The 14326-nt window shown below is 38.0% G+C and overlaps 1 protein-coding gene across 1 annotated transcript in view; it reads right to left on the reverse strand.

Annotated features, from left to right (window-relative positions):
- Positions 1–14326, reverse strand: part of GABRA4 (gamma-aminobutyric acid type A receptor subunit alpha4) — a 49391-nt gene that overhangs the window by 17602 nt on the left and 17463 nt on the right. Inside the window, exon 8 of the mRNA XM_074866091.1 lies at positions 12177–12436. Within this exon, the coding sequence (XP_074722192.1) occupies positions 12177–12436 (260 nt within the window). The remainder of the gene's footprint in view (positions 1–12176; positions 12437–14326) is intronic.

Here is a 14326-nt window from a genome sequence, read left to right on the forward strand (position 1 = left end):
AACACAACTTGCTGCTTACATAAATGATGCCTCAACCTTCCTTTGAAATAGCCTATCATTCTTAGTCCAACCAATTCCACACCTCACAACCACCACTAAACAAGAAGTTGTAAGTACCTTGCTTTGTTATATCCTCCTTCAAGAGAAAACCTTCTTGCTATTGATCCTGTTGAGAGAATTCAGCCTCTGAACCTTAACTGGCAGAGACACTGCGGATGAGATTTTCAAAATCCTGGGGGATCTCAGAGCACAATTCATGTCCATGCATAGAAAAAGTTCTCAAGAGCTCTGATAATAATCTAAGAATATGTATTTTGTTATAATTGTGGGATATCTTCCTTGGATAAAGCTCTGTAGTTGGCTGGGATATGTTAATGCCAAGAACCTACAGCACCGATCTCCTATTTGATTTTTAATAGCCAAGACTGGCAACAGTGAATAGGTGAATAGGCAGGTGAGGGCACTAACAAAGCCAAGCAATTGACCAAACATAGGGAAATGTGGACTCCAGTCTTTTTCAGAAGAGACTGATAATCACTTCTCCTTTCTAGCCAAATTAATATTTCTTTAGTCCATACAACTAAAAAAAAACCCCACCAAACCCTCAGTATAAGAGGTTTAGAAAGCTCCCATCCTATGCATAAGCATACTTTACTGGGGAGGCGGGCGGCCATAGGATAGACTGGAGAACCAGAGATTCAAATTGTCAGACAAATTCTGTCATACAGCCTGCAGTATGCAAAATATTTACTGTTTTAAAAAGCATAGAGATCTTGCTTTAATTTTAAGCATGACATGCTATTTTGCATGGTTTTATCTTTAAAAGAACTGAAGTGGGGAAAAAATACATTCAGTATAAATTCTTCCTATGTAAACAGGCCTGATAGAAGATGCCCTTTTGCTAGTCCCAGAGCAGAAATTTTATTTGACATGAAGATAGGATAACGAAACCAACCTCCTTGCAGGCGTGTGTAAAATGTGGTAATTAATGCTGTATCCCTTCCTTGACAAGTGGATTCACATGCAATTGACCATGAATAATACAATGAACGATGCTGTTAGCATACTTCAGTATCGATTTATACAATTTATTGTTGAACACTGTGGCAGATCTGTGGAGCAAGTTTGATGGTCAGCTTCTATGACAGAATGTACAGGACATCCCCCCACTCCCCCAACAAATCTATCGCCAAAAATCAATTCATAGATCATTTGCTTTTCCATTTAAGCTCAACTTCGATGGATACTGCTGTTTACTGCTTCACTAAAACGATACACAAATATGAGTCAATCTAAACCCTTCAATATTTAACAAGGTTTGCACACTATAAACAGCTGCTCACATAATGTGGAAATTCAAAAACTTTCTCTAAGCCTACATAAGCCTTGACTTGAGCCAAAAAAAAAAAAAAAAAAAGAAAGAAAAAAGTACTGGATTGTTTTGTATGTATTACTAGTTTTTGACAAGCAAGCCAATTTTGCACTTCAATGAAGTCAAGATTGCAAATTTAGCATGAACTGAAGTAGCGTGCAGCAGCTGAGCTGAGATTCATGGGAAGGAGATCAGCAGCACAGCAATATACAGTACTGAACTGACAAATTTAGTCATCTTGTTGCAGAACAAAGAGAGCTGATAACAACCACAGCGCGTATTCCCTACAGTAAGGCCAACCTGGAATCTGTAAAACAAACAAGAACATTAAAAGTCACATGCTAAGTCCTGGGGAGAACACAGCAATGATAGAAGTGATTACCAGTGCATCAGGTCACTTCATCCTTAGAACTGTACTTAAGAACATAAGCACTGAGAACACTGCAAGCTGTGAGAAATTGTTGTGTTGGTACAGCACTGTACTCTTAGCTTCTTCATACAACTCAAGCGCATCTTCCTATAGCCTGTTTAGTGCTCTACATAGCAATTTTAAATCAATCTCTGCAATTTTAAATTGCTTCATAGTTTTCATGATGGATACATCCTGTTGGGATGCAAATCCAAAATAAGCAGTTCCTACCACCTGAGCTAACAGAGAACCCGTAGTACTCAGCACTGAAAATCCCCTCCATAGGTACTCTGGCCACTAGGAAGCACAGCTATCAACTGCTGATAAACAGGTACACATTAAAACTAGGGCCACATATTTGCAATATAATTCAGAGGTATTCTTCTAATCCACCTCAGCACTCTCTGAAGAATAGCTCACAGCAGTACTGGGGTTGGATGTACAGACACTTCAGAAGATCTGCATCAGGCTCATCCTACAACAGACCTTCACAGCAACATTATGCAAGGTCCCAGTGCTGCTTTTGCACCGTTTGTTTACTTAAACAGAGAGTTCATTGCTGCACATCAATACATTTTCCAGATCCTTTTTCCTCGATCTTTGACTCAAGATATCACTAAAGGGGTATCTCTCTCTGGGACAAAGGCAGTACAACATTTAAAGCAGTAGCTTCTATTTTCTCAGGGATAAATTCACAGCAGAATTTGTAAGTCACAACATCATCATCTGGTACCAGTTCTAGTGGGAGAGGGCTAACGCTTCAACATCCAGCAAGCAGCTGTCCAAGCTGGAGAGAAATGCCCTGGGTAGGTTCACAACCTAAATTACATGCCTTTTGAGGAGCAGCCATCCAACTGTACCCAGTGCTTTCAGCTCTGAGCTCTCTTCTGGAGCTAGATAGCCAAGTCACACTGTAAAAAGACTGTCCTCCATAGTAACCCAGCAATCAGGATGGGAATGTAGGTTTTTCCTCTTCTCACATCTGCCCTAACTGGTGCAGGAACATCAACACAGGCTTCCCACATCTCAAGCACTTCCCCACCAGGCTACTGGATATTCTAGGACAAGTGGTCCTCATTCCTTGTTATAGATGTTGCATACTACATATTTCAATCTCACCCTCCCGTTGCAGTGCATGCACAGACAAGCTTGCTCCAGAATCAATTCCTCTCCTTCTCCCTGGCCTCATATAAATTATTTAACAGAACAAGAGCAGCTTCAGTAGGAACTTAACATCCCATGGACGACATAGCAGTCTGGTTACTAATACAATTCTCCAAGATGGAAGGGGCAGGACTCCCATTTGCTCAGACTGCTCGTGGGGTTTGTGGAAGGCTGCATCCAATAGGCATGCTGGCCATTCAGATAAAACAAAGTAGGTATTTTTCCACCTAGGATGCATGGCAAACACTTTGGAAGCAGTGAGTCAGTTCTGTACATGCCTTCTCAGGGAGATTTAGTAATTAAGCCTTTTAGATGCCCAATCACCATTTTGAATATTTAATCACCCTAAGTAAAAAAAACAAAACAAAACAAAAACCACACCACAAAAACCAACCAAAAAAACCCCCAAAACCCTGAAAAGGGTACCATAATCAAAGCAGTTTTAAAGTTGCACAGAAGAATTTTGTTTTATTAGAATAATCAAGCATATAACAAGGAGGTGTTACTACAATTAAATGAAAAGTGAACGGTAGATAAACACCTTTATGCCTTCCATGAAGCACTATTAAACCTTCAACAAGATGCAGGTAAATTAATATATAGGAAGGTCAGTGATGTGCTATATGAAAGCATAGGTTTCCTAAATTGGGAGATCTCACTTAATTCAAACAAAAACTCATGCAGAAATTGGAAGTCTTAAAGCAACCAAAAGTCTGGCATTACTTACTGTTTAGCTGCAACATTAAAACTGTTTGTGTGGTAATTTAGTAATATTTTCCTATTAAACTCTACCATAGTGGTTTTTATCCTTACCATTCCTTCCTAAGAAAACAGTCTGTTCTTCTGGGAGGACATTATATAGTCTGCCAAATTCAAACCATTTGACATTTACCAGGGAAGTAGCATGTTGTCATCAGTGTAAATAATGCTGCTTGTCCCAAATCCCACTGAGTCACCATATTGCCATGCTGATAGCAAATGCACAACTTGGAGGAGAAATCTACCGTGTTTTACTACTATGTTGTAGAGCCAGTCAATCAAAATTTTACTGGAATAGTACTAGAGATTTTGTTTTGCCTTACAGAGCCCTGGAATATGACCAAGTAAAAGCTCCACCTGCTACTAAATACAATGAATTGTAGTCCATAGCTTTAGCAGTGCAAAGACCAATGCAGATTATTTGAAGAGGGAAAAAGTGAGGGTAGGTAAGCTGTAAGAGCCAGTCCACCATCCATGCTGCTCATTTTTCAATCTGACTCATGTGATGGGGGGGGAGGAGAGGTAAGAAGAGCACTCCATCTTATGTTCCACCATTAGACAGGCCTAAATGTGCCCAATGTGGAAGAAAATTGAATCCAAGGTTATTAAAGAGACATAAATTAGAAGAACCTATTCTCAAAAAATGAATGCCAAATTTATGCCAAATAAACCCATTCCCCTGTACAATGCTTAAGAACTACATGCAAACATGTATGTATGTATGTATATGTAGGTATGTGTGTATATGGTTCTCAAGCACTTGTGTACATGGAGATTTTATTTATATCATGACAAAAGTGAAAGAACTGAAAAAAACCTACAGGGTGGGAAAAAATACATCTATTAGGATAACCAACTGCGGAGGTGCTCTGTATAACATCTATGAAAGGAAGAACAGCAGCTGATTAGGGATCAAAGACCTTCATTCTTTCTGTATCTTTCAATTTTCTGTGACCTTAAAGCTGTAGTTAAATTTGCTTCAGTAGTTTGCTGAAAATGCCTTGAACACTCGTTGCCTTGTAGATTTTCCCAAACCTCTCAACGTTTATTTCTTCTGACTCCAATTTTCCCAGTGTAAAAATGAAGTCAGCTAGAAATCTCACACGCAGCTGTGAAGCTCAATTGCAATTTGGTGTCACTGGGCTCACCAGTATTGAAAACTCTTTGTGGAGGGGAAAACAAAACTGAAATGTAAATATAAATACAGAAAAAGGTTTAAGCAGAAAATATGAAGAACCTTATATTCAGAGGCATCATTTGATACTAATCATCACAAGGAAAACTATAAGCTCCCTGACAATTTGCATTGTAATCGGTGCTAAACAATCTGAAAATCTTACTCCTGTCACCATACAGGTTTGTTCTGACTTAGAGTTTCTGAAACGCTACCACATACTTTTTGAGTACTTAAAGTTTCCCTCTACCCAAAAAAAAAAAAAAAAAAAAAAAGGAAATTAGATCAATATAAGACCTATCTTAATGCCTGCAACTGATATTACCATGAAAATAACTTTTATCAGGAACATGTAGTGTTTATTCTAATGATGAAATCGTAAGAAATATAGTTTTTTGGAACATGGTGGGGGTTTTTTTCCAGTAGATCTGCACAATGAGAAAGGCATTTAGCATATTTTTAGAATTAAAACAATGGGGTTTAGTATTTTCTAGAATAACCACTTGAAAGATTGACATTACTGAGCTATGCTTTGGTTTCCGAAATAAAAGCCTTATCCTAATACCATTTAAATTAGTCTTCCAGTAACTACGGTAAATACTGTCAGGCATTTGAGCATCAGATGAATAACAGACAAGCATATCCCTCATATTCCCTTGCCTACTATTGTGGTAGTTCATTAGAATACTTACAGAAAATTGAAGAGTGAGCAATTATCACATTTCCTAGTAAGGGTTGCAGGAGATAGGACTCCAGCAGGATTTTTTGTTTAGTTACAAATCAGGTATTGAAATTAAACTCCTGGGGGGTTTTGTGCATTAAAAAAATCCACAAACAAAAAAAAAAACCCCACCACACAAGCAAAAAACCATTTTCACTATCAGTAAGAATAAAAAACTGACTCCCAACTTTGAATTCCAACACTTTTGTTCATTTTATCAACACCCAGCCATTTTTTACCTTCATTATAACTGAATTCAGTGGAGTTCCTAGTTATACCGGGTCAGAATCTAGCCCCAAGCCCAATAACTATGTTGCATACTTCCAGCAATTACTCTGCTCTCTTTGCAGTAGTCAAATGTTTCTACTTCCATTGTAAATTTATTCCACAACTCAACCACGTTAAAGGTAGAGCATATCAGGAGCACATTTTTTAATATAGTGCCTTAATTTGTGCTATTTAGAAAGATTTACTATGTGAAATATTAAGAAAACCATTTTAAATTGTACATCCCATGTTTATGCCCCAATCGTACTGTTTGAGCACATATTTAGCTTTATACATTGCAAGTAGTACTAATTGCTGGGAAGGACTAAGTCTAGCAAACAAAAAAAACACCAAACAAAAAAAAAACACCAAACAAAAAAAAAACACCAAACAAAAAAAAAACCACACCAAACAAAAAATTTAAAAAAGGGGAAAAAACCCACAAAACATTTTACCTGAGCATCACAGCTAATAAAATATTTTAAGAACCATTTTGGATCTATTCTATCTTCAGGTATCCAAACATCGAAAGTTCCCACTAAATCACAGTAGCCTCACCCCAGGTAGTCATTCTCTTCTATCTTTCAAATAGCATTCAGTACAAAATGTGCCACTTGTTTATGACCTGCATCCACTCTCATCCTACTTAAAAACAAAGCTAGCATATTATGACTGTAAATCATTGACAGAAAAAATGTTGACTAATGAAACTAGAGCAACAGAAAATTGTTAACACGTCAAAGAAATTATTCATGTGGCACAGCAGCCTCCCTTTGTATGTCCTGTCCTTATATTTTCATGAACTTTATGCATTTCTTGAGCCTGAAGTCCTTCATTAGGATCTGAGTTTTAAATGCCAGTGCCCTAAAAAGACCTGAACACCCTAGGCAGTGGAGAAGTAGTGAAGCAGCAAAAAATTATTATTATATTTAAAACCAAAATGCTGTTCCAACTGCAGGACTATTCAAGCCACACAGAGTAACTAGGCTATGCATCCACATAAGGAGTCCAGTAAATACACCATCACCATGTGGTCCAAGTACCACCATTAAGATCTAGATATTCTTCAGATAACCTCCTCCACATATGAGGTAAGTGGATTTAGCTCTACGTCTCTATTTGCTGGGACAGGAGAAGCTATCATTCTACTAGTCCAAGGAAGAAGCAAAGAAATTAAGTGGTACTACTCTAGATCTGGTACATTTTATGCACCTCTCTCCATTACAGAATATGTCTACATATTAAAAAAGAAGTTTGATTCACAGGCTAAAATTTCCACTTTCACTTACAGTATAGGCCTTAGACACAAGAGGGTATCTGCATCTGTTTCAACATTAATCAATTTTAGGGATTAAGAACAAAAAAAGGACACACACACGCACTAAAAAAAGAAGTATCCAGCCTATGGTCTCTGGATTGTACCCATGAGAATATCGGCCCAATCCTCACCCTGGAAGTCATGAGACAGGGCACAGAGTTGGGCGTGAGCCAGATTAATTGCTCTAGACAAATTGCTCTAGATGTCTGTTCACCAAAACCTGCCAAAGGATCCCTACTTTCCTCCCACCCCCATCATGTAACTTGAGGTGTGTCCATCATATGGCTAAAAGGCAAGTACTTCATATCACAGAAAATACATCTTAATCACAGGAAAGCACATACACAGGTTGCTCACATGACAGTGTTTCCTGTAAACTTGTCAGGTACATGCTAGTCACATACCATCCCAGCATGGATGCTCCTATTAAGGAGAGGAGTGTGCACCTACGTGGTAGTAAAGAGCTTGACCCTTGAGTTCCTCCATTAGATGCTACAGGGCTTACTCAAGACAACATGACACTTAACTGCCTTCAGAAAAGGGGAAGAAAGTTTGAGAGTTACAGTCCACTTATGACTGAGTTTGAAGAAATTATTCCATTCAAAAGGTTCATTTGAGTCGACCTGTTTTTTTCCAAGTTTCACACTCTTTTAACAAACAGCTGAGGTTGAAGCTCATGTTAACAGTGTTCAGGAGCCTATTTTTGAAGACAATTTTTCAGTAGCATTCTTCATCTCCAAATGGAGTAGATCTTTAAAAATAAACTTCATAGGAATACAGTGAAAAGGAAATAGTGCATAAGCATAAAAATAGGAGTCCAATAACAAACTATAAATCATTCATTTCCATCGCACACTGACTTGCAACAACATTTCCGCTTTTACTTAAGAAATGAGTTCAGAACATTTAGGGACAGGTTCATTCCTTCTAACCTGAAAGCGTTTTAGCTTGCTCCCAAGACAAGGAAATCATAGGAGACCACCGTGCAAGTCGTCTGTCTTGGCTCAGACAGACTCTAGTACTATCTCACTGTGTCTGACAGAAGGGAAGTGAGGCTGTCCAAGTCCCTTGTGAACTCAAGGCAGATCTCAAACAAGCTTGGGTCCTACTCATGGGCTGTCTACTGCAGAACTGCATTCCTCCTTATGGAAACACGTTAAGTTTGTATCAGAAAGCTATAGGCAACAAGAAGAAAGATTTGAAATGGGAGGGGGAGTGGGGGTAAAAAGAGGCTGAATAATACCATGGCTAAAACCAAATCAAGTGATAGAGGAGCACACACGGCATCTGCAGGCACTACAAGCTCACTCCTGCCACCCCTAGCCCACTGAATTAGCTCAACACAAGGATTTTTTCTGTTGGAATCGACACACTTCTGATTACTTAGCTAGCCTCCAAAATTCATTTAATGCTTACTGTAATCAATATATTGATCAGCTACACCCATCATGTGGCTCAAAAAAAGTAAAGATTACACAAGAGAATAACTTAGAAAAGTATATAGTCCACATTTACTACAGTAAAGATGTATTGATTGTGGTGAAGAAATACATAATATGAATGAACACATCACAAATCATTTGATCATAATTACAGGAGTTTTTGACTGAAAAAAACAACCCACCACCAAGAATTCTAATTAGCTTGAGTAATACATGAACTGTTTCAATATAGAAAACCCACTTTAACTCTATGGTCAGAAATTGGTCAAACACATACATGTCAAAAAAAGGACTTCCAATTACATGCAATTTATCTTTATTTTACTAGACTTTACTATTAACATGCCTAATTTCTAATACTATCAAACAGTAAAATTCCCATGTTCTATAGGGAATCCAGTTTCATAGCCCAACTTGCTCCCTCCTGGAATCCCTCTAGGACAATCCCACATTACTGGAGAAAAAGAAATAAATATATAAAAATAATCAAATGCACGTAACCATCCAATGAATAGTGCAGAATCAACAGCCCACAAAATAAAACCCTCATTTAAACATAGATCACCTTTTTTGTTTTCCTTAACAGCTCCAGTTGCTCTGTATTTTTCTTGATTTCAGGGGACCTATACAGATGGACCTCAACTATGAAAAGCCAGGGCTGCCAGCTGTATGTCATTTCAAGGCAGGCAAAAGTACAGGGCTAACAGGCATAAGAAAGGGATCTCCCCCTCCAATCAGTAGAAGATCCAAAGCAGGTTGCAAATGGTGAGATATGCACCAGAAAGGACTGTAGGACTTAGGTATTCAGGCATCTTCTTTCCCAATTTATACACACTTCCTCCCTGGGCTAAGTGAAAATTTTTCATTCTGGAAGACTGGCAAATTTACCAGATCAGGCAAAGTCTGTTTGAAAAAAGTTTCAAGTTTAAAATAAAACTTCTCCTTGAGCTCTGGCAATCATATTGCTAACAACAGAATTTCTAGCACAGTAGTGGCAATGTAGTACAGACTTTTTTTTTAAACACTAACTGGGTTAAGAAATCAAAGACTGTAATTTAGATATGGAGATAAAATGTGTAGTCTTCACATTAAAAAACAGCTTACAGATTACACGCTACAGTCAGGCTATTGTCCTGAATGCTTTGTGCACCATACACTCACAGGGAACCTGAGATCCTGTTATCTCTGGTAAATCAGCACTGATTAGACAGTATATGTGCAGAAAAAAAAAAAAATCAGATTCATAATAAGGCATAAGAAAATTCTAGATTAGTCCTTTATAAGAAAAACTAAAAATTTTAAGGAGAGGACTATATTACATGTCAGGTTGGAAAGCAGAGTCTAAGAGCCATATTAGCTTCTAATGAATTAGAACAGCCATATTAGCTTCTGATCTGTGCATCAGGAGACCAGAACAGAAGTCATACCCTAGTCATGAAAAGGACTGCATGATAGCTAAGCCTTTATAACAGTACCTGTAGGCTCGCCCTGTATGTCTGCCCTGGAAGAGCAAAAACTCAAGTCTTAGCATAGGCATAATTAGAGAAAAAGCCACAAAAAAGTAATGGTTCAAGGCAGAATCAACATTATCACTCACTTACATATTCATGACATTAACGTGTAACCCTTCAAAAAAGCACATTCCTCCGTTGAGTGCTTTCAAAATCCCCAAACCTGTAAGCACACTACCACATTTATCACAGAGGTATTAAATAAGCAGTGGAATAGAACTGTTCACATCTCATTTTACCTAGCTTTCAAGTTGGGTGAAGCTATGTGTGTGCTGTTGTTGCTGTTGTTTTAAAAAAAAAAAAAAAAAAAAAGAAGGAAAAAAAAAGAGAGAAAGAGAAGTTTCTCCAAAACATGTGTGTAAATGGCTAGGCGTGATACAAGACTGACTTATAGAAATTCTGACCATGAATCAAAACAGTTTTGTTAAGCCTCCATGATTGCTACCTGACAAAATTACTATTTTTCCTTTTGTCTTTATCAAATCTTATAAATAAACCTAGGATGAAACTGTTCTTATGTAATATATTTTCCTGTGGACCCAGGTAAAACCTGACTATCACCAAAAGCACTATTTATTAACACTCCCCAGGAGTGCCTGAGACCCGATACTAAACTGCATGCTGTACAATCAAGAAGCTTAGCATAAACTAATGGCACTAATACTTCTATGTACAGGGTAAACTACATGCTACTATAAACATACTTTTTCTTGTTGCCATCTCTTACTAGCAGCCAACAGACTGCCAAGTAACAAACTCTTCATGAGCACATCTATCCTTCTAAGCAGAAATGAGAGCTAACAGAACAACACAGCCAGAAGATTGAAAACAGTTACGAGCTACAGTAAGACGGCAAAGAAGAGGAAGAAAAATGGAAGTGGGTGGACAGCAGCTGAGCAGCGATAGCAAATGGAAGGGGCGGGAAGGCAAAAGAGAGCAGATGAATAGGGAAGGAGACAAATGAGATGTGAAAAGAGACGGAAGACAAAATTACCAACAGTTAGTCTAAAACAGCGGTTCTCAAATCATGGCTCAGCCAAAGGAAATTACAAAGTCAGCGTGAGAGGAAGAGTAAATTACAATGCTGCTGTCAGTGTCTTTCTTCTTGAATGGTGTTGCCAAGAGTCAGCCATGGCTGGGAATTACTGGCCTACTGCATGGCCAGTGCAAGTGCTGTAATGACTTTGTTAGCTAGGTGTCTCATGAAAAGAAGGAATGATGCAGTGGAGAGTATGCATACGGGAATGGAAAAAGGGAGGAAAGGAGAATCACTGGTGAGCTCAACTGGAAATGAGGTCGAGCCTTTATTAACACACACTAGGGTGGGTAGCTACCACACAAGTCACCTTAACCTGAAGCACTATGAAAGCTGGAAAGCATTTTGTTAATCAGAGCCCCAAAACCTCTTCAGGAGTTGAGGTGAGCTCCTTGTGCAAAGCTATACAAATTACATAAAAATTATATCTATGGTGGACACAAAGGTTTCATCCAGCATTCTTCAAAAATTCCTGAAATTGTAACTGGTGAAGAAAGAAAACTCTAGAAAGGCAATACATGCAATGAAAGGAGAACTGTGATGTCTAGGGAAGTGCTCCAAAGTACAATTGCAATGCTTCAGCTTATTTTAATTCATTAAAGACATTAGCCATGTAAGATAACATGCTGCCCTTATAATCTGTAATATCTTGGTCTGCATAATCAGTCCAATCAGAATCAATGTGCAAAAGGAAAGAAAGTTTCCTAAAGATACTCGTCCTAACTGACCTTCACAACAAAACACAACTAAATACAGAAGAGACTGCTGGTATGGATGGACATAACCTCCTCCTCTCCCCCAGGTTAATCCAATAATGCAAGTAATAATTAAATCATGTTTTACAGGTTTTTATCACTGAATATAGAGTAGCATTAGCCTTCCATTAGGCTGACTTACACTGCATTGTAAACTCAGAGAGAACCTGGGAGAAAGCGATAGGCCTGTTTTTACGAAAAAGCACTACCAAAAAGACAGAAAGTGTTTGTATAAGCTGAAAACGTACCGTGAGTGTCTCTTCTATACTTCTTTCTCTTTGTACTGGAGCAACTGGAAATTCAAGAAGGGATTTTACCGTCTTCCTTTTGGCTTTTTCCATTTGAATATTAGTAAAATAGTTGACAGCAGCAAACTCAATAAGAGCAGAGAACACAAAGGCAAAGCAGACCGCGATGAACCAGTCCATGGCAGTAGCATAGGATACTTTTGGCAGTGAATGTCTTGCACTGATGCTCAGTGTCGTCATTGTCAACACTGTCGTTATTCCTTCAAAGAAATAAAGCAAAAGCACTGCTGAATCTGAGTAAAACAAAGTGAGAATAGGCAATCAGCTTCAAACAAAGACTTTTAAATCACTTAGGAGTCTCTGTTGTTTGTGAACAGTACATTAGATTTAAGTTATGGCAACCATCATGTATCTATGAGCAGCTATGCACACAGAACAATTAACCACTTTTTAAAGGTGACATGGAAAGCCATGACTTCAGCAGATCATCTGAAGTTCACATGAATAAGATGTGGAAGCCTTCATTTCATATTTTTTTCATATCAAGTTCAGTAGAATTTCTTACAAGTTATTTTCTAAACATTTGAACATAATTTAAGTTGTTAAATAGGGGAGTGCTCCGCAGACTGCAACAAAAACACGATTTTTCCTGTAATGGGTTCAGAATGCCACCTATTAAGTCTGCGTCTGTTCCTCTGATCCCACTTGTAATCCAGGTGCTATTAAGTCATGGTGCTAAGGAAAACTAGAATATTATGTTAACAACTCTGTTAATTAAGAAACCATTACTTTATCTTTTAAACCCTTCTGCTACTAGTCAACTGATGAAATTTAATTAAAATTTCATCTTCTTAAACAACAACTTTTTAATTAAAGTGCACAAGCATGAACACTGAACTCAAAACATAACCACTTCATGGTAACACTTCAAATGCAAATACATGGTATATAAAACCAAGGTACGGGGTCTTTTTTTCCTTTTCCATCCAAAATATCCTATATCATACAAATGTAAAATACCAAGTATATAGTGAACACTGCAGAAGTCCTACCATGATAACCTCAAGGAAGACTGACTACAAATAGAAATGTCTTTACTCGTATGAAAAGAACACTGTACCCATTTTAATTCAAGATGAAATGCATATGCTCAGAAGAATTCAAAATAATTAAGAGCATGTTTTCCAACAGAATCCTCACATCTCCTATTCCCTAAATAAATGGTAGTATGCCATCTGGGTAATCCGATATCGAAAAATTTCACCTAGACACTGCCATACAGAGAACTGGACACAATGAAACCAACCCTTCCCATTGGTGAAATAAAAAAAAAAAAGGAAAAAAGAGTAATAGCTAGTTCATGAAAGCACGAAGAATATCTCAGAGCAAACTCAACAGGATAAAAACACAGATGCAAGCTCGCAAAACCATCTTCAGTGGGAAGGTGTTGAAAAACACACCACTGAAAATGTTTAAGTCTGAGGAAAAAAAAAAAAATATGGAAAGTTATTTTTTTCCTGGAGGAGGCCCATCCCTGCTTAGCCCTACCCTTCCCGAGTCTACCTTTGTCCACTTCAAGCAAATAGTTTGAATAGTCTTTCTAAAGACATTTGTTTAATAGATGTAAGAATAGGGTGAAATGACTTGAATGACCAACCATTCCCCAAATACAAGGATGAGAGGGGAGGCCATGAAAGTATTATGGTTTATGTCCATAGTCTTTATCAGATTTCCCCCTATTTAATCATTCTTCTGGGAGACCTGCAGTTGCCACTGCAACTGCCCTTGGATACGTGCCATAGGGATTTACAGGGCAGGGAATTAAGTTCTGGTAAAAAAATATATATACACAGGAACTGTAATTATCCAGACCTAAATACTTTTAAGCTTCTGATTAGAAATGCACATAACCATATAAAATATATTAAGACTATTTTAATATAAAAACTAATGTTTAAAACCTGTTTTAGAATTACTACTGTCTTTCCCCTAAGAACCAGCAATCTCCCACAATCACCAGATTCAGATGTCTGAAGCTCTGACTGCAGAAATCACGACCTAACGTACCTTAGTTCCTTGTGTATCCTTCCTCTGTCACCTTTGCCACATTCTCCCTAATCATGCAGTGTCCAATGGAAAGATCTTTTGGT

This window comes from Strix uralensis, chromosome 4 (assembly GCF_047716275.1).
Source record: "Strix uralensis isolate ZFMK-TIS-50842 chromosome 4, bStrUra1, whole genome shotgun sequence".
NCBI lineage: Eukaryota > Metazoa > Chordata > Aves > Strigiformes > Strigidae > Strix > Strix uralensis.